General features: G+C 41.4%; 1 protein-coding gene across 6 annotated transcripts in view; it reads left to right on the top strand.

Annotated features, from left to right (window-relative positions):
- The window catches only part of LOC111863756 (SH3 and multiple ankyrin repeat domains protein 3), a 111,760-nt gene that overhangs the window by 59,520 nt on the left and 28,482 nt on the right, over nt 1–23,758 (top strand). For all 6 annotated transcript variants that reach the window (XM_023850380.2, XM_023850381.2, XM_023850376.2 and 3 more), the window contains 4 exons: nt 7,520–7,645; nt 13,567–13,747; nt 14,373–14,692; nt 18,604–18,865. In XM_023850380.2, the coding sequence (XP_023706148.1) occupies nt 7,520–7,645; nt 13,567–13,747; nt 14,373–14,692; nt 18,604–18,865 (889 nt within the window). The remainder of the gene's footprint in view (nt 1–7,519; nt 7,646–13,566; nt 13,748–14,372; nt 14,693–18,603; nt 18,866–23,758) is intronic.

The following is a 23,758-nucleotide window of genomic DNA, read 5'->3' as shown; positions in this document are numbered from 1 at the left end:
CGTCTATGTGTATTGTCAGTATCGAGACTACATAGCGTCGATGTATACTGTCAGTATCGAGACTACAGGGCGTCGATGTATACTCTCAGTATCGAGACTACAGGGCGTCAATGTGTACTGTCAGTACGGAGACTACAGGGCGTCTATGCATACTGTCAGAATCGAGACTACAGGGCGTCTATGTATACTGTCAGTATCGAGACTACAGGGCGTCAATGTGTACTGTCAGTACGGAGACTACAGGGCGTCTATGTATACTCTCAGTATCGAGAGTACAGGGCGTCTATGCATACTGTCAGTATCGAGACTACAGGGCGTCTATGTGTATTGTCAGTATCGAGACTACATAGCGTCGATGTATACTGTCAGAATCGAGACTACAGGGCGTCTATGTATACTGTCAGTATGGAGACTACAGGGCGTCGATTTGTACTGTCAATATCGAGACTGCATATCTTCGATGTAGATGATAATATGCGGATGTGCTGTACATTGGACTGTAAGGATGGAACTAGTACTGGCGGCCCGTGTTGAACCTTTGGGTTGTAGAAGGGTAAAAGCTTTGCGATGAGATTTACGAAAGCTGAGAAATTTCTCTTAAGTACTGGAGTAGAAAGGGTCACACGGTAGCGTAGTTGGTTGAGGGGCTATGATACAAGCCGGAAGGACGCGGGTTCAAGTCCCGATGAGGTCATTGGATTTTTTTCAATTTGCCTAATACTTCTAGCCGCACTAAGGTCCTGGGGTTGACTCGGCCTCTAACAGAAATGAGTACCAGGAATTAATTAAATAATTTTCCTGGGGAGTAAAGAGCGACCGGCGCGTAAGGCTGAATACATTACCGCCATCTTTGAGCCGATTGTCTAGATAGTGTGGGACCCTCAACGTCTGACAACCCTATGGGCCTTCATGGCTTGTTACAGGGATAGCTTTACTTTTTTTATTTACTTTTTTACTGGAGTATAAAATGTATGCGAGTTCCGATAACGAATTTATAATCGTTTACACATACAAACCAGTTTCATTGTATAAAAGTATGATGTTAGGAATTCACAGCAGTGCGAAAATACTCTTAAATTCCTCAGAGTTGTCGCCTGGCTTGTAAGAACTTCATGGCAGGCCTTGCCACACGGGTCTTAACGTTAGCTCACTTTACTATGTAAGTTTCTTGCACTTGCTAAGGAAGGCTCCTGGCACTTGTCACGCTTCTCCCCTGAACAACAGGGTGGTCCTGTCGGGTGCCGACCCTCGTATGTTTCCGGATTTACTCGTGGCTCTCCACTTGTGCAAACATCTGATTTTTCCTTCCCCCTGCAGGCACTGAATGTTTCTTCGGAGGAGCACGTGTTCGCACCTTATTTAGGTTTCTTGGTTTCTTTTTTGTTTGTATGCGACTAAGCAAGAGCGTGAGGCCGCGCCATAGCTCAAGCGGTTAGTCGCTGGCTTCCCACCGCGGCGGCCTGGGTTCGATCCCGGGTCTGGTCAAGTGGGATTTGTGGTGGACAAATTGGCGCTGGGGCAGGTTTTTTCCGAGTACTTCGGTTTCCCCTGCCGATCTTCATTCCACCAATTGCTCCACAATCACCCTCACCTATCATCAGGGGCTGGTACAATAGGCCAGAAGTGGCCGCAGTACAAGGGACTTAGTCCCACCCCACTAGCAATAATAATAAAGAGCGTCTGTTCATGTCGCAGCGACCGGCCCGGTGATGTCAGTACGGATGAAAGTTCGTGAGAAACCGCATTTTAGCGGCAAACAAGAAATTTTGCACATTAAAGACGTAAGTGCTTTTCAATCCGGAGATTGAGCGGTAACCCAACGAGACCGCAATAAATAAAGACCGTTTACTACACACTGCTTGTGTTGTTACAAGGATGGGTAAGGTGCTTGGCCAACGATGTCACAAGAGTAGTAACAAACATGAGCACAAAAATTTCACCTCTTTCCATAAATATGGGCTTTCGAAAGGGGGTGTAAATTTTATTTGGTTTGGGCCCACCTGTTGAGACGCTTACGAGCCGCCACTGGTGGATATGCACAGTGTAATCAGTAATTGTCGTGGAGTATGAATCAGTTTATGAACAATCTGAAGGCTTTTCAACTGAAAGCAGGAACCTAGAAGATGTCCGTATAATAGAGCAGTTCAGTAAAATCGTGCTCGAGAGCTCTAATCAGAAATTAACCGGGTAACCTAAGTGGAGGCTTGATACGCACGTATTAAGACATTATTGTAACATCGGCGTATGGAGCAATTATTGCTCAATCTCCGTATCCATAGAAGCGCTCGACATCGTTTCTCTGTCGCTCATGAATTCACAGCGGCCACTGCACGTAGTCCATCACAGTACTTCTCTGCACCGTACTGCACTGCACTACTTTACGACTGACAGTCATCAGTCATTCAAACGGTCCGTCTTGGTGTTGAGCTCCTTTTTTTGGGCCCATAACCACATTTTAATTCTCCAGTCCGTCTGTTAGAGCCATAGTCGTCGTGGAGCGTCCTCTCTGACAAGAGGATGGATCTATCAGTTCTCTGAAGTCTTAGTCATAGTCAGCCGCATAATGTACTATACATTTCTTTACAAAGTCCTGTAGGTACAATACACATAGCCTAGAGATCTAGGTTTTATCATGTATACAACGGATCTTAAGCCTTCAGCAATTCGGGAACTGCTGTACCCCTTGCAAATTGCCAGTAGTGGAGACAACATTTTCTTGCAGGCGCTGTAATTGGAATAGCTGTGTGTCTGCCTCAGATTCTCAGGCTGGGCAAGAATATGTCTTTTTGGACCTACTCAGTTGCTAGTTTAATGTCAGCCCTTTGTCGCCCAATTTTGAATATGGAATATACCTTAATATTTGTCCTTAAGGCCGTGGATTCGATCCTTTCCAGGTCTAATTTCCATGAAATTCTTATATCGAATATTAAATCGATATGTACTTTACGAATGCGTTGTTTAGCTCTTTCGGCGTAAGACGAGCCTTAGTTGCTGTACTTGTGGGAAAAATATATGACTTGGGTCTTACCTTCATTGTTGTGTTCCAGTGCTCACAACACGTTTCCGTTGAACTGATGTGGTGCTACAGCTTTCTGAGAATGCAACGCTCTTTGCGATTTGATGCATATACAGGGTGTCAGTAAATGGTTGATACATTTTTAAGTTGTTGTACCAAGGTATACAGCTATAAAGTTGCAACTAGTGCCATTTGAATGCCAAAATCTGCAGGTTTTATATATCCTAAAGATGCTCAATATGAGCTCCATTCATGACCCGAAAAATGTGCAGTCTCTAATCCAGTTGATCCCATACTCTTTCTGACATGTTCCTGTCAATCGTCTCCACAGCTGCGGTAATTCTGAACTTCATTTCAATAGTATCCAGTGGTAGAGCTGGCACGAACACTTGTTCCTTTGCATAACTCCACAGAAAGAAGTCACATGGCTCGCTGAACACTGGTGTACAAATTCGTTTTCGCGTACTTAATCACGCAAAAGCTGTTCTCTGTGGGAGACGTCATATCTGATAATTGCCGAGCCTGGAGGTAAATACAGTTAATATGGAGATATACCACCAATTTTGAAATCCGAGAATTTGACTTTCCACTGATACCGGTTATATGTGGGTATGCTTTGTAGTTTCCTTGTATTTTATCCCCGAAAGTGTATCAATCATTTACGGGCACATGTATAACGGTGCCATTAGCAGATAGGGCTGGGTAAAACACCTGAGACTTGGGGCGCATAATTTATGCACCTAATGTGCAATGTGAGGGACGGGTTAGAACTTTGTGGCATCTCATCCTGTATTTACCTTGGCGTAGACATTTCATTTTCGACCAAAACTTTGAATTTTCTCGCCGGAAGAAAGGACCTAACAAGCTTGATTATACTGGTCGAAAATTCTAAATTAGATAATTTATGTAACAAGCCAGATTGCATTGTGTCAGAGGCATTTCGGTATCCATTAATGTGCATCTGTAGATATTAATATTGAAATTTTAAACTAATGTGAACCGTAAGCCTCATACATTGAAGTTTCGTGCTTTAATGTGAACGAAAAATGTTATATATATTCTTTTGGACAGATGTGTCCACACATCAGATGCCAGTTAGCGATATGTTCCATGTGTTTACACCTTTACCACCAGGAAAGGAGTCCATGGTACCCATTGGTGAGCTCTGTCGTCAGTCGAATCCTGATATCCCGTCAAAGCCCTGACTCAGCTGTTTATATTCGAGGACTGGTTAATGAAGAAACCCCAGTCTGTTTGTCATTTGGTGTACTGCCGCAACATTCTAGGAAGGAAATGCAGTACGGCACTCACACTTAATTACAGCGTAATGAAATAATCTAAAGGCGTATGACGAAGCAGACATACAGCTCCACGCATTCTTAACCTAGGTATTAGCCAAGGTGAACTGTCAGTTTCACGTTGTTGCCAGTCTGGGAGTCCCAGGAAGTTCCTTCCTTAACTAAAATATTAACCCGTTATCACTGTTATAATTAATTTATATCGAGTTTGTTATTTGTACGGTTTCAGATTAAAAAATTAACCTTTTTTGCGAAGCGTAAAACTGTCACTCACGTCCATGAGGTTAAGAATATGTGCAGCCGTACCTCCATTCTCATATAAGTCATGTCATGGTGATTAAATGTAGGGGCAACTTTACATTGAATGACAGGAATAAGAAATGTAAACAGGGCTCTGAGATACATAGTATTTTAATGTGTTCATTTGGGAATATGTTGTTCAGAACTGTGAAAAGAAGGGGCCTGTTAACAGCGGTGCTTTTTTGCGAGGGTTTCACCCCAGCTGTGGCTTACAGACCGCGTATTTGTGAAGTTGCTTTAGCCTCTGAAATAAATCTAAATCCATTATTTACAAGAAAATGGAATCACTTATGCTGCATAAATGTACTGGAGCGGTTAAATTTCGCTAAGAAATTATAAAATTTATTTGCCTGTAAGGGATTGAAATTTCTGACAATATGAAGGTTCACTTCTCTCGGTTGACCATTTAAAAATGACAAAGCCCGGCCAAAGAATTAGAGAATACAATTTCAGAGGGTATAGTGCGGAAGGAAGGGCGCTAAAATTATTGTTCAGGTCAGGCGGAATGCAGACCAGGGTCCTTCAAATTCGTTACCGCAGATGCAGCTTGCTCACGTTTCCCTTGTATTCCGGGAGGTCATTTTGATTACGGTGATAAATTATGCGTGACTGCTATTTTGAAACCAGATACCTATTTGCTTCAATATGGCAATCAGTAAGTACAGTATTATCGTTAGTTTCACAAGCTGTTTGGTAAGGGTACTTCGCAAGGCCGCGCCATAGCTCAAGCGGTTAGTAGCTGGCTTCCCACCGACGCGGCCCGGGTTCGATCCCGGGTCTGATCAAGTGGGATTTGTGGTAGACAAAGTGGCGCTGGTGCGGGTTTTCCCCGAGTACTTCAGTTTCCCCTGCTAATCTTCATTCCACCAAATTCACCATCATCATAATCACCCTGGTCAGGCTACAATAGGCCAATCAATGGCCGCCGTGCTGAGTGGACCCAGTTGGACTCCACCCCCACTAAGCGAATCTTTAATAATAAAAAAAAAAAAGCTTCGCCACGAATTGATCCAGCGAACTTGTTCATTAGTGCTCCCATCATGGACCCTATGATGAGCAAAGGAAAATTAAATATGTATGTTGAATATAAGTTATTGATTGGAATTCATTACATTTGCTACATTAAAGTTCCGGAGTACCATTAGATTAGGAGGAAAAACGTACGTGTCTGTACACAACAGTGCACATGTCGTAAGGAGTTACGTGTAGCGAGGGCAAAGAAAGGAATTCAGCACATTGCTTAAGTGATGCAACATTCTGACTGGGGTCCACAGCAATGTTGACTCTGCAATATGCGTTGTGCCATATGATGATATGTTATGCTTCCTTCAGTGACGTTCTATGAGTTTCGTCAGATAAATTTTGTATTTTGAACTTCTACTAGAACAGAAACCAGAATTTTATCATTTTAGCATGTTCTATTACTAAAACTTTTTGGTTTCAGTTTTAAGGCTAATGCAATAACTCTAAATCCATGAGTGTACATTTATGTTTAGCGTTTCGTGTTATATGTAGTTCATTTAAATACTGAGCTTATTTCGTTTTAAATGTTTAAAAGAATTTATCCTTTACTGATTCATTGCAGTCCATCTGCCTAATATAGCATATACAGCAAATTACGCTGACGAAGAAATGATATTGTAACATTGCTGTAGTGTAATGCTCATGAACGGTTACCTGTTTGATAACATGATGCTGTACATGAATTATGAATCTCTGCTACTAAGGATTCAAGGTAACACCTTGCGATTTACATTTTAAGCAGAGATGGGCCGTAAGGCGGCCCATACACGTACGAGTCCGGCTCGGCGAGGAGTCGGGCTCGGATTAATTTCACTACACACACATGAGCGTGGCGATTTACACACGGACGAGTTTGGCTCATTGGAACCCGAGCCGAGTCGAGTCGGACTCGCGACCTAGACTCATATGTGTATGGGCCCCCAAAAATTATGCCTGCAATCGAAGTGAGCGTGTTTTGCTTGGAATACATCGTTAAGGCGCCTTGGAAACCCGAAGAATATGTACTTAAGTAGGGGCAACGGGTGAAAACGGCCGAAGTGTGAGCGCACAGATCCGTGGATTCGGTTGTAAAACACGGTAGCAGAATGCTGACCGCACACATCGCGTGATCGCTGATTTAGCGGCAGGACTAACTGCATGTGGGCCATATAAACCAACGTTCTCAGTGATAGGAGGACGTGTTTACATTGTGTGTATGACAGCCAGTCGAGAGGCAGTTCCTGGACCATGGCTCACTGGTCTTCGGAAAGTTCACCCCCCCCCCTCAAAAAAAAACCGTAGTGACTGACTTTCTATATCAGTGTTTTAAAAATAAATGGCACTGGTGTTTTTGCTCATCTGTGTTTTCATCTTGACATTGATGGAGGGTCTGTACATATTGAAAGTAGCCACAAATATATTGAATTAGCAGTTATGGACAATCGTTAATGGGTAATCCTCCAACTTGGAGTTGGGCATGGCTAACAATCTGTCACTGTAAAAAAATCAGCCTGTTGCAAAATGATGTGCAGAGCCTTTGACTAGGACAAATTACTGGAACAACTTAAGTAACGGAAAATGAACATGAAATTTGGTATATGAAATGTAAGGAGTCTCTGTAGGTCATGTTCATTGACATTAGTTGCAAGAGAAATAACAAAGTATAAGTTACATTTAGTGCGAGTGCAGGAGGTAAAATGGGATAGGAATGGCACTGAACTAGCAGGTGATGGAAATTTGTTTGGGAATCATGATGGGAAGTGATGCACCTGGAACAGGAATATGTCCAGTGCTAGGAGTTGGCATTGAATTGATTGTACACAATTGTTTATAAAATTGGGCTTAATGTGACATTTCTTGTCTCTGGAACTGCTGGACGTAAGCATTGGTTGGCGTGTTACAGGAACTGAAGGAGAGCTTCAACTATGGCCTCTTCTGCCCTCCTGTGAATGGTAAAGCTGGCAAGTTCCTGGATGAGGAACGGCGTCTTGGAGACTATCCGTTCAGTGGACCTGTTGGTTATTTGGAGGTATGTGGTTCTCACATGACGAACTGTAATTTGTACACTCATAGGCCAATTACTTTTTAACAAAAGAGTTGGTCCATTATTATGCAGTTCTGCTTCTTACTGGAAATTAAAAGGAGACTATTGGACTTGGTAGAATGACACTACATGTTATGCAGGCAGGAGAACAGTAGATATGCTCAGTGCTTTTGTTTTTCTGGAAACACGTTTGCCGATATTCTCATGCTTGGTTTTACCTTAAGAGTTGATGTATACAGTTCAGTGGTAGATGTGCTACTTTTTATTTCTGACAAGTATAATTGGTGTTTGAATTGATGTTTCAGCTCTGGTAGAACATTTTAAGTCCTCCCAGGTTAATGCAACAACAAATAACTTAGGCAACCAGAGAAACTGCGCATTTGAAGCTATTCTACCAATCCAAATCAACAACATTTTCTTCAGTAGATATTTTATTTATTAACTCAGTTATTTATGGTGAATGAGTTGCATGTTACATAATTTATCTGTGCAAGCAAGGCATAATCTTCACCTTCTTAATATTGTCACGTGTATGAGTGACTGCAGATGAAGTGTGGATTGGTAATTGGATTTGTTTAATGCTTATACACACAACTCATAACAGCAAGTAGCTGTAGCGCTATTGCTACTTCACACTCTGCAATTCACTACAGCACACACTTAAGTCTTCACAGACTGCTGTGTCTTCACCAGTCATTGCCTGGTGGCAGATCCCAGCAATGTCCTCCGCTTCTGTGCTCATGTTTTTACTGGCTGGCGACTGTACCACAACAGCCTCCTACTCTTCTAACTGCCTTCAGTGTCAAAGTCAAAGTTATGTTATGGTCAGTCTTGGAATAAAACACCCATCTGGGGCTTAAGACAAGATTTTTATTACTGTTAGACAGTTGCAGGTTTGATGATGTGGGGCGCTTTCTCTGATGAGAGGAAGGGTCAGAGTCACAATCAGCAGTAATAAGTTAGTTGTCAGTATATACAAAATACATTTTACATGTTATTAAATGTATGTATATACAATATACGAAGGGGGACCCAAAAATAACCGGAAACGACCTGTTGCGCGCGCATGCTTTGTAGTTATGAGTTATGCTGCTAGGTGGTGTTAGCTGGGGGTCTCCCGCGACTGTTAGTGAGCTGGCATCAGTCTGAGTTAAGTGGTTTGTCTGTGGTGCTCTGTTGTGTGCGTTCCTGTTTCAACCCTTTGGCGATTAGTGAGATGGCCGACCAGAAGGAACAAAGAGCGTGCGTGAAATTTTGCTTTCTGTTAGGGAAAACTGCACTTCACTCTTCAAGTCGCGGCAAACATTCACGCGGTTTTCTCTTTGGTCATCTCCGAGCAAGCGAGGAACAAATTTTGCAGACACCCGTCTCATGTGCAAACCTTCGGTTAAAATTTGCTGGACCGTGCTCCATAAGATGTTCGTTTCCTCAGAAAGTTGGTCAATGGTCTTTCAACGATCTTCATCAATTTCACGCACACTCTTTGTTCCTTCTGGTCGGTCATCTCACTAATCGCCAAAGGGTTGAAACAGGAATGCATACAACAGAACACCACAGACAAACCACTTAACTCAGACTGACGCCAGCTCACTAACAGTCGCAGGAGACCCCCAGCTAACACCACCTATCAGCACAACTCGTAACTACAAAGCATGCGCGCACAACAGGTCATTTCCGGTTATTTTTGGGTCCCCCCTTGTATACAGGGCCTCTGTCAGTCCAGGCTCAGTACAGCAGATCATGCCCTATCATTAGTAGCTCCTGCTACAATAGCAGTCTTGAATAGTCATATGAAAATATATGGGGGAGTGGAAGTATAGCTCCACCTGTCTTGACCTTGACAGTAGATGGAGGTGAGTGGTCAGCTTCATGCCTCTGCCACTTTGGGTAGGAGGCTAGGTGGGCCCCAGAGTCAGCCTGGACACTGTGGAACGGAGAAAAATTTTGCACTGCCGGGAATCGAATTTGGACCAGCCTGTCTGTGGCCTGTCTCTATACGGACTGAGCTATCCTGACTCCTTTTATATGTAGAGCAGAACCCCAAGAACTTGACATCCACTGCTCCATTGTGTTTTAGATCCTACAGCTGCTATACAGGGCTCTCCTCATGAAGTGATGTGAGCTAAACACTTGTATTGCGACTGAGGGTGGTCATTTTGAACAGTCACAGCAAATTCAGCAGTGAAAACCTTATGTAAATACTTGTCCACTTATTTTTATTTTCTTACTGTTCCAGTAATGAGAAATTAATAAAAAAAGTAAAGCTATCACTGTACCAGGCCGTGAAGGCCCATAGAGTTGTGTGACATTGAGGGTCCCACATTTCCTAGTCAGTCGGCTCAAAGATGGCGGTAAGGTTGTCAGCCTTACGCGCTGGCCGCGCTTTGCTCCCCAGGAAAATTATTTAATTAATTCCTGGTACTGATTTCTGTTAGAGGCTGAGTGAACCCCAGGGCGATAGTGCCGCTGGAAGGATTAGGTCAATTGAAAAAAATCCAATGACCTCATACGGACTTGAACCCGCGACCTTCGGGCTTCAACCAACTCATCAATTTATAATGGGACTTGTGTTTATATGACATTTGTGACTTGGAATGATTCCAGATACAAGTTATGACTGAAGTTGTGATCACTCTGTATAAAAATGCAGTCCCTATCTCAAGGAAAGGTCATTCCATCTGTGTTACAAGGACGGGCCAGTTGATGCTGTATAGGCAAATAAGCATCATAATGCACATGTATACATTATTTGGGCAAAATGTAGAGTTTTTAATGTAAACCAGTTTCAACTTCTGTGGTGAACCAGTAGAATGACTGCATTGCAAAAGCAGTTAAGGGTGTTGTAGAGCGGATTCAGTTATTCTCAAGCATCGGTTGAGAGATGTGTTGTGTTATGGTAATGGGAGAGGCAACCTTTTACTGTACTAACCACACTTAACAAAGAGCTTAGGGACAAATTATATTATCTACTTGTTGCCTGTAAAGAAGGAAGCCATAGGACTGTTGTGGTCAAAAGTCAAATGTCCATTATGTGGAAAATAAACCAATGGATTCAATTGTCCCAGAAAATTTTAAGCCAAAATACAACTTCTTCCATTCTGAATGAAAGCCACAGTGGGGGAATGGTCTGTTGTTGTAATGTGCGATTATCAAGGTGAAATTTTATTTGCTGGTGTTTGAACTACATTGAAAGATAAACTATGATAATCATGGAGATGTATTGATTGCGGCTTGTTTTGTGTTACTGTCCCAACATACATGTGGAGGGACTGAGGAAAACTACAAAAGTAGGCATGTGTGAGTCTCAGATTCTCAAGATTCCGTTGAGATAAAAGAACTCTCAGTCTCAATTCAAAGATTAATTTTCCATTCTCAGACTTTGAGAATTTTCTGACTGCTCTTTTTCTTTGTGTATCAGGCTCATGTCTTGTCTAAAGGATTGATACAATATTTGCCTGAAAGGAAGCTGAGTCTTTCCCCCTTAAAAGATATAGAGGGTACAGATCTACAGGCCGTCATGATTTTGAATGCTGTGTGTGTGTCTATATATATATATAAATAAATAAATATATATATATATATATATGAGGTAGAGTCAGTAAATAGGTCACAAATAGTAGTAAAACAGCTGTAATGGATGTAATAGGTTTTCTGTGTGTATCACTAGGTACCAGCACAGCCCAACTTCATGAGAGTATAGGTAGCAGACATGCATGTGCATGTTCAGAGGCTGGATTTAGTAGTCAAATGGGGACTGTGCTTGAGAGGTATACTACCGAAGATCAGAATTCTGTTGTGCGTTTTTTTTTTGTAGGAAAATGGATTCAGTGTAAAGGATATTCATAAAGAAATGTTTCCTGTTTATGGTGGAAAATGTTTGTTGAGTAAAACAGTTCAGCCTTGGTGGTAAACGTTTTGCTGCTGCTGATGATGAGGTTGAAATGGCGGTGCAGAAGTGGCAGAGACAACAATCAGAAGACTTTTGTGCTACAGGTTTCAACACACATGTAAAGCAATGGAAGAAGTGTATCAGTGTTGGTGGAGGATATGTCGAGAAGTAAATGTTTTTCCCAGGTTTGAATATCACATGTTTTACATTTTATATCCATTTGTGACCTATTTACTGACACTCCTGCATACATGTATACATAAAAGACGTTTTAATCTGTGTTAAGCCTTTAGTGTTCTCATGACACAGTCTGCACAACAAATCACTAGTCTTCAGTTTCATTTCTATGAGAGTAGCAAGCAAAAAACAGAGACAAATGTGTTTCAAGGCCAGATGCCATGAGCTGCCACAAGGTTGCCAGAAGTGCCATCAGAGTTATGAAACAGAAGTGGTAATTTCCTTGTTTATGACATCACCAGATTCTGCTGTAATGTGAGTGCCTCACAAACAGAAAAGCGGTGGATCATTTCAAGAAAAGAAGTGTCCATGGGAAAGGAAATAATGCGTCAGAAGGTATCAGGTGCCACAGTTATTATTTGTACTTAGAAGGTGCAGATTAAACAAACAACCGTGAAGTGCAAGATAACACGGTGCCTCCCGAGGCAGTCATCTGAAGGTGGAAATGACAAGTTGAGCCTCAACATGAAAATTATCATTTGTACAGGTTCAGAGACAATTGTGTGTCAGTTTTGTGCAACATCACCATTCAACAAGAGGAAGAAATTCTAAGTTCACCTCAGGTTGGTGTGTAAAAATAATGAGGAGGAATGGGTTTTGTTTAAAGTGACGCTTTGCAAAAAGTTACCATCACGCTTTGAGGCAATGTCCATGAAATTCCAGTGTATTTTGAAATGACATCCAGTTACACAATTAGTGATGCAGGAACAAACTTTGTTGTCATACAAATGTCAGGCAGTGGAAAAAATGATGCTGACTGTAATATGGATGGAGCAGGTAGATGGCACAAAACAACTACTTTATGTTGTATCAGACTGTGAAAGACCATGCCTGAGGCTTAGCTTCTTATGGGACTCATGATTGTGGGTCACACTGAGAGGTGATGAAGAAATGGGCTATGGACTGGTCACAATTTGTCTAGAAGAGAAGACCAAGGTTACTGTTGAGAAAACAAGGTATATTTGTGCTGGAAGTATTTGAACATCATTTAACACTGGATGCCAGACTCATGATTCATAAAATGGATACTGACCTTGTGATCATACCTGGAGGGATCACTTCATAATTACATGTTCTAATGAATAAGCTTTTCAAGAATAATTTGAACCAATTGTATTCAGAATTGCTCTTGTCAGGGCATCATGTTTTGACACTACTTGGTCAGTGAAGGGGCCCAGTGTAGAGTCACTGTGCCAACAGATCTCGAGAAGTGATGGTCAGAGTGCTGAAAAACTGCTGTATGTGTGAGGAAATGGATTGAAGGCAGGCTGAGGAAGAGGCTGGGAATGTTGGCAGGTACATGCGTGTGTGAGCAGTGAATGTGAGACATGAGTTGGGAATTGCAAAGAGACTGAAGCTGAGACAGACAAGAGAAATGGTGAACATAGTGACACTGGTGAAGCCAAGTAAAGGCTGACATCTTCAAGAAGGATGCTAACTCAGTAAGATTAATGTATAATTTGTTTTGTAATGTCTCACCCCACATACTGGTAGTGACATACGAAATTAATACATGCAATCATTTTTTTCTGCACAGACGTGCTGCCTAGTGCAGGGTCATCTTGCATTGAGAATCATTTCCATTCAGGTAAATATGACAGCACAGTTTAGTGCACTGTGAACAAGTGGTTAGTGTTATAAGTTATTAGAGTGAAGAAATGTGTCTACTAGAGGAAATCCTCATTCTTATCTCATGAACTGAACATCATTCCCACACATGCCTACACAAAAGAGTCGGATATATGCATTGATGTTTGAAATGCAGTCAATCTTGTTGCAGCTCAAGTACAAGCGGCGTGTGTACAAGATGCTGAACCGGGATGAGAAGCAGCTGAAGGCTCTGCATACACGTGCCAATCTGCGCCGCCTCCTTGACTATGTAGCCAATGGCCAGGTTGAGAAGATCACCAAGATGTGCTCAAAAGGGCTTGACCCAAATTTCCATTGTCATGAGACAGGTGGTGAGTAGTGTTGTGTTGTCTGCCAAATAGCTATAGAGTGCTGATATCTTTGCCCTCATGGGACAGTCTGTAAGCAGGTTGTGCTCTGTACCAAATATGGAATGCTGGATATTTCGCTGTCATGAGACAGCAGTGAGTAGTTCCATGCTGTCTAGCAATCAGATCTAAAACTTGGGAGCTTCCACTGTCATGAAATGGAGTGGGTAAGTTGTGCTTCCTACCAAACAAGTATAGAATTCTGGAGATACCCCTGTCACAAGACGGTGTTGAGCAACTAGTGGTGTCTGCCAAACAGATACAAAACTCTGGGGGCTCCAGTGTCAAAAGAGAGGTGGTGAATAGGTTGTGCTGTCTATTAAATGGGTGTGAATCTTGAAGGTTACACTGTCATGAGACAGGCAGGAGGGAGTGTTGTAATCAATACAAGGAAATAAACTAGGTATACCTATACGGTGATTTACATCTTACTCTAATATTGAAAATGTATTGGAAAAATGAGCTCTATCAAAATCCGTTCACCTTTTTCACTTTGAAGATGGTGACTGCAGTGGTTGTCACGACACTGGAATTAAACCACATGGCTGAAACCCAAAAGCTGAAATTACGCTTCTGTTCTTGTGTGCAGAAACTCCTCTCACACTTGCCACCAGCATCAAGAAGCCAAGCAAAGTGCTGATTGCATTGGTGAATGGAGGGGCCTTGCTGGACTACCGCACACGGGATGGTGCCACTGCCATGCATCGCTCAGTAGAGCGCAACAACTTGGAGGCTGTCACCACTCTGCTGGAGCTTGGGGCATCGCCAAATTACAAGGATGCCAAGGGTCTGACTCCTCTGTACTTGGCCGTGACATGTCGCACAGACCCTATGCTGTGTGAGGGATTGCTTCATGACAGAGCTGCAATTGGAGCACAGGATCTGCAGGGCTGGCAGGAAGTTCACCAGGTGACACAACCTTCATGCCTGTCCCCCTAATAAATTTGAAACAATATATGACTTTTCATTAAAGTTTATATAAATATGATGCCTTTGGCTTTTACTGCATAACACATACTTTGTAATATCTTACCACTGAAAATACTAATATGGCATCTCTGAAAAGTTTTGGGAAATGAGTAACTGTAGAGCCATTTAATGTAGGATCTGAAACATTAAAGATCATGGAACCTAACGTTAGGGTGGGCTTAATTTATAATATAAAAGTATATGGTGGCATATGAAAAACAGTGATGGTCACATCACTTATTTGGGTTTCCTATGTCTCTAAATCAGCTACTGAGGTTCTGTAGACACATAACCCAAAGAAGCAATTGCACTGGTGTTATGTTAGGTGAGAAGATGGTGAAAGGTGTAGTCTGTTCCATTCATTCCAGTTCCCACATTGTGCCTGTTAACCTGGACACTAATGTGTGAAGTTGACTCATCTGAAACTGCATTTCTGCACAAGCAGTGATTACTTCTGTTGATCCGGTCAAGGATCTCCACTCTTGTGACACTGGCAGTTATGGCTCCAAGGCAGCTTGTTTGTGTCAGGTTTATCGGTATGATGAGTTCATAGGATGCTGTGGATGGACTTGATGACATGATTCATGGATGTCAACTGTCACCTGATGCCCTTCTGTTTTTTGTGCTTAGCACATTTTCCATAGCCAGAAGTATGTTGTACCAGTACTGTATGGGGGCTTGGGTGAATCATTCCCATAAATACAACAATAATTACTTTTTGCCATTATTATGAACCCGATTTTAAGCGCATTGCATGGTGGAGTGCTGCTTTTTCTGTTTTTCAGTTCCAATTTTGCATTGAGGAACTAGTGAATATGAGTGGACAGAAATGTTTTCTTGTTATGTGCTGACTGAGACAGTAAGAGTAGTTCTGCATAGTGGAGTTGCCTGGTTAGTGCCGTTGTTCTGTATTTAGTTAGTGTGTGCTCCAGATTTGTCATCTGGCTTAAGACAGTGTCATTATCACTCTGTAATTTAGCTTTGCGAATTCATGTTTTTGATCCCAAGCACTGCACTTCACAAAAAGTGTAATGTGTTTATGCTTGTACAAGATTGAGGGAGGACTAACATATACATCCCCTCTGTATGTATACCAACACGTAGCGCTCTGTCCATGATGAAAGTTGAAGAACAGAAGTTTCCTGTGTAATTTCAAGGGGAATCTCTTCAGTGAAGCACCAGTCCTGTTTTTTGCCCTCCACCAGTGTTGTAACAACAAGTATTTATTCTTAAACATTATAGCAAAATCCAGTACAGTGCCTGGCAGTGGCATATAATAGCATAGTTGGCTGAGGCTCTGTGTTACAAACCGGAAGGTCACAGGCTCAATTCCACTTCAAGTCCTTGGATTTATTAATTGACCTAATCCTTCCAGTCACACTATGGCCCTGGAGTCGACTTACCCTCAAACAGAAATGAGTACCAGGAATCTTCTTGGGGCTAAAAGGTGACCAGTGCATAAAGATGACAACCTCACCGCCATGTATTAGCGAATTGTTCAGAAAGTTTGAGAGCCCTGATGTCTCACAACCCTATGGGCCTCCATGTGGCTAGTTACAGGGACAGTTTTACCTTTCTACAGTGCCACATGATTCTGTTTTCACTCGCAATATAACCAACTCTATAGAATATTTATTTGTGAAAATACACTAGTGACTTATGTCCTAACAAATAAAAGCTGCAGTGTTGTACAGTACTTGGGTGGATGGTACTTTGGGGAGGGAATGGAATGTGGTACTTGGACTCGGTGGTGTAAATGTCAACATGCCAAATCCAGACAGTTAAATGAACCCACTGCTAGCTGATTGAAAATTGAAATGGCACCAAAAATAAGTTGTGTACAGTAACAGGTAAAATTCCAAGAATTCCGGCAGAATAGCTGGTTATCCAACAATTTCTTGCTGTTTGCATAGCTAGTGAACATTTTTGGAATGAAAGCGTTTTCTGCATGCTTTCTTTGAGTAACAAACATACTATATGCAAACATACTTCATTTCCATAGTTCAGATACTCCTGCCTGGTATCAGAGCAGTGCTTATACAGCAATCACAGTCCAGTACATAAATGTGATTAAGGGGAAATGGGACTATGAAATGCTGGTAAAAATGAAGAGATGCGTGTCACTACAAAGAACTATACAATATTAGGGTTAATTGATTAAATATACAACAGGATGCAAGAAACAATTAAAGAACTATACAAGGTTCTGTTGGAAAGTTCCCGGACTGTTACTGTTGTATCTGCCTCGGTAAAAGAAGATGAGAACGGAGGCCATGGTCACACTTCTGCAAGCCTATTTCATCAGTCTACCACGTGACACTGCTGTGAACATGCACTGTTTTTACATGAGTGCTTTTTCGATTTTGTATGCAGACAACATGTCTGCATCAGGTTTTGCGTGAAGCTCGGTAAATTCGCTACCAACACACTTGAAATGCTTCATGAAGGTTTTGGAGAACATTCTTTATGCTGGACAGTGTTTTTTGAATGACATTCACATTTCAAGGCTGGTTGAGTGTCAGTTGAAGATGATGAACATTCAGGGCGACCGGGCACCATCAAAATGACAGAAAGTGTTGAAAAAATTCGAGAACTGATCTATGAAGATCATTACCAAACAACCCATGAGCTCACAGACACCGTTGGGATCAGTTATGGAGTTCGCGAGGAGATCTTAATAGAAAATTTGAACATGTGCCACATTGCCATGTAGTTTGTTCCCTGCCTCTTGACAGATGATCAGAAGCAGCATTGCTTAAACATGAGCCTTGAGCTATGAGAGAAGGTTAATCAACACCAAAGTTTTATCTCTAGGATCATAATGGGTGACGAAAGTTGGATTTACTTGTATGGTTATGATCCAGAAACAAAGCAACAGTTGTCGCAGTGAAAGAGCCCACAGTCACCAAGAACAAAAAGGTGCAGCAGGTCTGGAGTTCAGAGAGCATGCTCATTTTTTTCCTGACGTGAAGTGGATTGTTCACTGTGAGTTTGTTCCTCCTGACACTACCGTCAACTCTGGCTTTTACTGTGATGTTTTCAGATTCTTGAGAGATAGTATCCTGGTGTAAGATAGCAAAATATTGCTGTGTCTCCCTTCTGTTGTTAAATCCATCAGTTACATTTTGTTGGGGATGCACTCAGTGAAGGAATTAAATGGGAGAAGAAAAAGTGTAAAAGCATGAAATGGTTGAAGGATGCATTAGTTTTGTGGATTGTGTAAGTGAATGTAAGTGATGAAGTTATCAGGAAGCTTGATGGGAGTTGGGTGCATACACAGTGAGTGGTTGCATCATCTGTAATGAGGGCATGGAGTACTGAATGTGCTGAATATAGAGAAACAGGGGAGATGGGCATGAAAGTGGTCAAAGGATGCTGACATCAGCATTAGGGATGAGAATCCTTTGTTTTACTGAATGAAACTTGACAGGACCAGCTAAAATGGAACCATCCTTTCATTGTATACAGATGCAAATGGGAGCAAGGGGAAAACTATAACTATGGTGGGAAAGTCTGCCTACAGCAGCAGCAACAGCAGCATTGATGATGATTATGATGATGGTGGTGGCCATCCAACTAGTCTGTAAGCTAGTTATACATGAAGATAATAAGTTTTAAGGTTTTCACAGCAATGAAGTTTCATGTTGTGGTGTTCTGTGATATGACATCATGTACTCTGGTATGTGGGTACCATCATTTAGAGGAACATGCTACCTGCACTTCACATTACCCTGAAGATGGAAGTTCCATACCACATTACAGCATGGTGTCATAACCCAGATGACTGCAAAATAAAAGTCAGAGCAGCTGCATTTGTGCCACAAAGTTTCTGAGATGCGGCTTATGTACAGGCATGTCGGAATGGATTGGTTCAGCACCTCGAGCAGCTTCTGTTCTATGGAGCAGACATGAATGCACGAAACGCTTCAGGTAACACCCCATTGCACGTTTGTGCTGTGAACAGCCAGGAGAGTTGTGCACGTCTGCTTCTGTTTCGCGGCTGTGAACGTGATGCGCTCAATTATGCCAACCAGACGCCCTACCAGGTAGCGGTGATTGCTGGCAACATGGAGCTTGCTGAGGTCATACAGAGTCACCGCCCTGAGGATGTTGGTGAGTTGGCCTGTTAAGTTATATGCATGGAAAACACCTTGCTTCCTGGTGGGTGCTGCGCAGTCTCATGGGCATAGCAGTTTGATGTGCTTGCTGCCGAGACACAAATGGGCCCTTTGGGTCTCTCACTGTTTCTCCTGTCTCATTTGTTTGACCTTAACAAGTTTCATTGTTGCAATTGTGGTGGGATGTATGTCAATAGTTACTTTTTTGCTGTACCATAGTTAATCTTTTGAAGCATAAAGTTCAGCTAAACATGTTTAACAATTTAGTTTCTACCTCACAGAAAACATGATGCATCTTCATTTCAAAGATAAACCAGTTAATGCTGTTTATGGGAATAATCAGTGTTTATTATAAAAGTTATATAAAAATCAAATAGACTGTGTGGACAGAATGCGGTGTTTTTAATGTTGAAATTGGTGGTACGTATAGATACCACTAGATATTAAAGAGTTCAGAATAATTCATTAATTTGTGTGCATATTATATAAATTGATTTTCAGAAAATGTCATGGGTTGAACATGTAGTTCAGTTGTGATACAACAAATACATATAGATTTTTGGGGGGGAATCTTCCTTGAAAGTGGGCATTTCTAAAGAGAGTGATATATATTAGAAGGCAATATTAATGGGCTGTTTTTATTCACCCACAAGCTCACATAAGGAATGTGATGTCATCACATTCACTGCCATGCAGAGTTAAGTTGGATTTTCTCCTTCATGTTGTTTGCTTTAGATATCTACAAATGTTTTACTCATAATATGCCATATTACTTTGAATATAAGACACCCTTGAATTTAAGACACATCCAGTTTTGAATGTGGGTTTTAGGGAAAAAATTAGGAACATGGACATTCCTAAAATTTAAGGCACACCTCAATTTCTCAGCAGGAATAAATGTGTAAAATGTGCGTCCTATATTTGAGGTAATAACAGCAAATTAATTCTTTTCAAACATTTTGTGCTGCAGATATACTCATGGCCCCCAACGTTCCTTTATCCTAAATTAGCTTAAGGAACTTTACATGAAAAATTCAAGTCGCTAGGCTGCCCCATGTCTTGATTCTCATCCTGATTCTTCATACCTATATTTCCTGGCTACAGCACAGTCTCTCGTAGCAAGGCAGCCATCTTACAAGCTGAGATTGCCAGCTGTGACAGACAATGTTAACGTTTCTGTGGTAAAAACCAGAAGTTTGTGTCACTTTTCCTGAAAATTGATATCTCCTATGGTTCATTAATGGAGCTTATTCCTGTCTATGCCATACAACATGTTAAGAAATCCTGTATCTGTGCCCTGTGACATGTTAATGAGGTCTATCTGGCCATGCTCTGTGATGTGTTAAAGAAATCTGTCCATATTTGTGCCCTGGGACATGTCAGTGAAGTGTGTCTGTATCCATGCCCTGCAACACATTAGTGAACTCTGTATTTGTCTGTGCCTTGCAACATGTTAATGAGATCTGTCTGTATGTGTGCCTTGCAACATGTTGATAAAGTCTTTCTGTATTTGTGTCCTGTAACATGTTAATGAAGTCTGAATCATGTGACTGCACCTTGCAAATAGATCCTGAAGCACACTGATAGTAGCATTCATGTGAGTTTGGGGTTCTCATGGCAGTGAATGTTAGAACTGTGGTCTTTTGTAATATGATACCATGTAGTCTGGTAGGTGGTTACAATATTCTTGAAAAACAATTTCGTACCATTAGCAGCCATATACCAGATTGCATGTCATCACATCCCATAAGATTGCTGTCTTAAAATCTATTGGCATATTTTTAGTTACTCCCATTGTACTTTGTGTTCCCTTTGATGAAGATCTTTCAGAAAATACTTATAACAGAATCTGAAGGAGGGTGTAACAGTTGGGCACAGTATGTCAGTTGGTGATGGAATGCAGTGGTAAAGAGAGGTGTCATGTAATAATAAGCCTTGAAAGTTTCACAGTGACTGAAAATCGTAAAACCTCCTGAGATGACAAGTTGCGTCTGATTATAACAGAAGTCTTTTAACACTTTGGACTTGTATTGCATCTACATCTTGAAGGAATTGTGACATTGTTATCTGATGATGGAGAGAGAGAATATGTCTGATATGTTAAAATTATATGCCAAATTAATGAAGCTGGTCACCCAAGAAGATTTTATGATTCAGTCTTTGGGTTGTTCCTGGCCAACACTGTTTTTATCATTGCTTTATAAGGTCAGCACATATGTACCCTTAGATGGGTTAAATGGGTATTGCAAATCACATTTTCTATATCTGTGAGTAAAGTAGTTAATGAGACCTGGTAAAGTTGTGTTTGTGCTTGTGTGTTGGGTTGGTTTGGTGGTGATGGTTGTGTAGGTCCAAGTAACAGTTGTGACGCTTTCCTTGCTTTCTCACTAACCTAGAGTCTAGAAACTGAGGCAACAACAACAGATTTAACAGGTAGTCTTTATGCGTGATGTGCGTTGTTTGTAGTACACATGTGTTTATATACACAGCAGATCACATGTCACATTTCAGGAGTCTGTTCTATACAGTACATTATTTGAGGTCCTTTTAATTATAGGCTTGAGACTGAATTCAGGTTTCTGGTTTCTTTGTATGTCTTACCTCTTAAGAATCCTTGGTGGGATGGTAATTACTTCAACTGTAGCACATTGGTCTGACCTATTTTGATAAGATTGTATGAGTTTCTTAGTACTTCTAGTAGAATACTGGGATATTAGCTCCTAACCCATCCCTACCCATTATTTATTTTTGTTGTCTGTCTTAACAGTTCATCAGCTGTTGTACAATATCTCTGGTTGAAATGGTAGTAGTATAAAACGTGACTGTGAACGATTTGACTGAACCACTGCACCACAAAGGGCAGTTTCCTAATATACCCACTAGAGGCACTAGAGTAAAATTATTGCCATCTGATGGAGAAATGTGGCTGTTGGCTTGCAGCAGTGTTTCTCAACAAGTTCCCTGCTATAAGCATCAAATTTGATTTTAATATATTTTGATACCCATAGTTTGGCAGTTCTATTCCTGTTGTGATTATGGGGTGCTTCAAATTTCTTCATGACAGACAAGTTTGCTGCAACCCACCAATTTTGAAAATGCTCACACAGAAGTTAGGAGACCTAGGTGTAGATGTCTGTTCCACTGGAACCACAAGAGAATGTAGCACACTAGCAAGAATGTTTTTATTTTGATATCGGTGGCTGTTATGTTCTCCAGTCCCTGCACTTTCCTTGTAATGCTGTCCAGTCTTGTGAACTTAGTTGCCAGGGTTACCAACATGGCCATCAAGCTCTAATTTGCAAATTATGGGTGTCCCACATATGCTATTATAGATCTTCCCCCCAGGGTGACAGAAATTTCTGTCTTCTCACAGTTGTTCCTCATAATGCCAGTTATACCCCCTACCATGTACCAGGCTGAGCTCAAGTTGCAAAGCCACTGAGCCCTCATAACATAAGCTTTAGTACACTCAGTATAGCAGATGACATTCATTGTTAGTGTGTTAACATTTACTTCCTTCCTATCATGTGGTGACCCCCTCAGGTCAGGCATTTTCACATTATTAGAACAAGTTTGTGAGAAGTTTTATGAGTGGATACCCTGATACTTCATTACAACTGGTTGTAAGAGATGGGCAAGAGATAGCTGCAGCTCTGGACTTTTACTGTGTGTCGATATGATGCCTAGCAGATGAGTGGAAAATTTTAAAACATTTGCATGGCAAACATTTGCATGAGAGCCCTGTATCTTTTCTGCTATTGGCTACAAATTTAGATGATACATTAGAGAGGAAACTTTAAACAAACATCAACATTCATAGACTTGAAAGGATTCTGCTATACAGAACTATAAGGTTTATTTTGGACTCTATCCATTGTCTGGTATATATAAGACAAAAAACCACAATGTTTCGGAGACTGGATCTGTCTCCGTCCTCAGGTGGATGGGGCAAGATAGACCTACTCATTTGGGCCTGTTAGAAGGAACTAGTCTCAGGTCTAGTGATTGAGACTAGCTCTTTCTAACGGGCCCAACTGAGTAGGTCTGTCTTGCCCCATCAACCTGAGGACGGAGACACATCCGGTCTCCGAAACGTGGTTTTTTGTCTTATATATACGAGACGATGGATAGAGTCCAAAATAAACCTTATAGTTCTGTATCAGCATTCATGTTTCAATGGTAAATAATTCCTTAAAATGTTTCATATATCTCTACAAGACAGAAATAAGTTTGATGCAGTGTTTTGTACATATGAGTTCACTGTGTGATGGTCATCACTTTGAAAATGACATGTTGTAAGAATGAACTATTTGTATGAAAATAAACAGTAGTAATTGAACAGTATTGTTAGTGGTTAAGACTGCAGCCTGAATACTTTTATCAACACAGAATATTCTGAGATATATCTAAACTCTAGCTCAAAGCCCATTGAAATGCCAGCAGGAAACTGTTTCAAGTCATGTTGTAGGTATAACTATTTCACTGTGATCCACTCTCACATATTATAATCCTTGAGGGACACTTGGAAATCGCCAATTCACTGAAGATGTATGCCACGTACTTGAAACGTTCCGGAAGACAGCTACATTCATACTGAGGCAGTAAACGTGGTAGAGTAACAGTATGCCCTAAGGGGTGCTACTATCTCTGATTTTTTCATGTACTTCCCCCCTCACCCCCAGCAAAGGTGGACACTGCAATACCAATTCAGTTGTACCTTTCACTGCCAGTTTTTGATGCCATCTTGTACTCTTGTTTGTAACTGCTACCAACTGTAATAAATGCTGACACACATATTGACTGAATAGTAAGTGTTGGGACATTGTATTTAGGTGTTCATAAAAATAGGTAGCCCATCTTGTAATTTTTCGGGGGGTTCTTCGAATGC

This window comes from Cryptotermes secundus, unplaced genomic scaffold (genome assembly GCF_002891405.2).
Source record: "Cryptotermes secundus unplaced genomic scaffold, Csec_1.0 scaffold572, whole genome shotgun sequence".
NCBI lineage: Eukaryota > Metazoa > Arthropoda > Insecta > Blattodea > Kalotermitidae > Cryptotermes > Cryptotermes secundus.
Note: the sequence above shows the minus strand (reverse complement) of the source record. Positions and strands in the feature narration are given on the sequence as shown.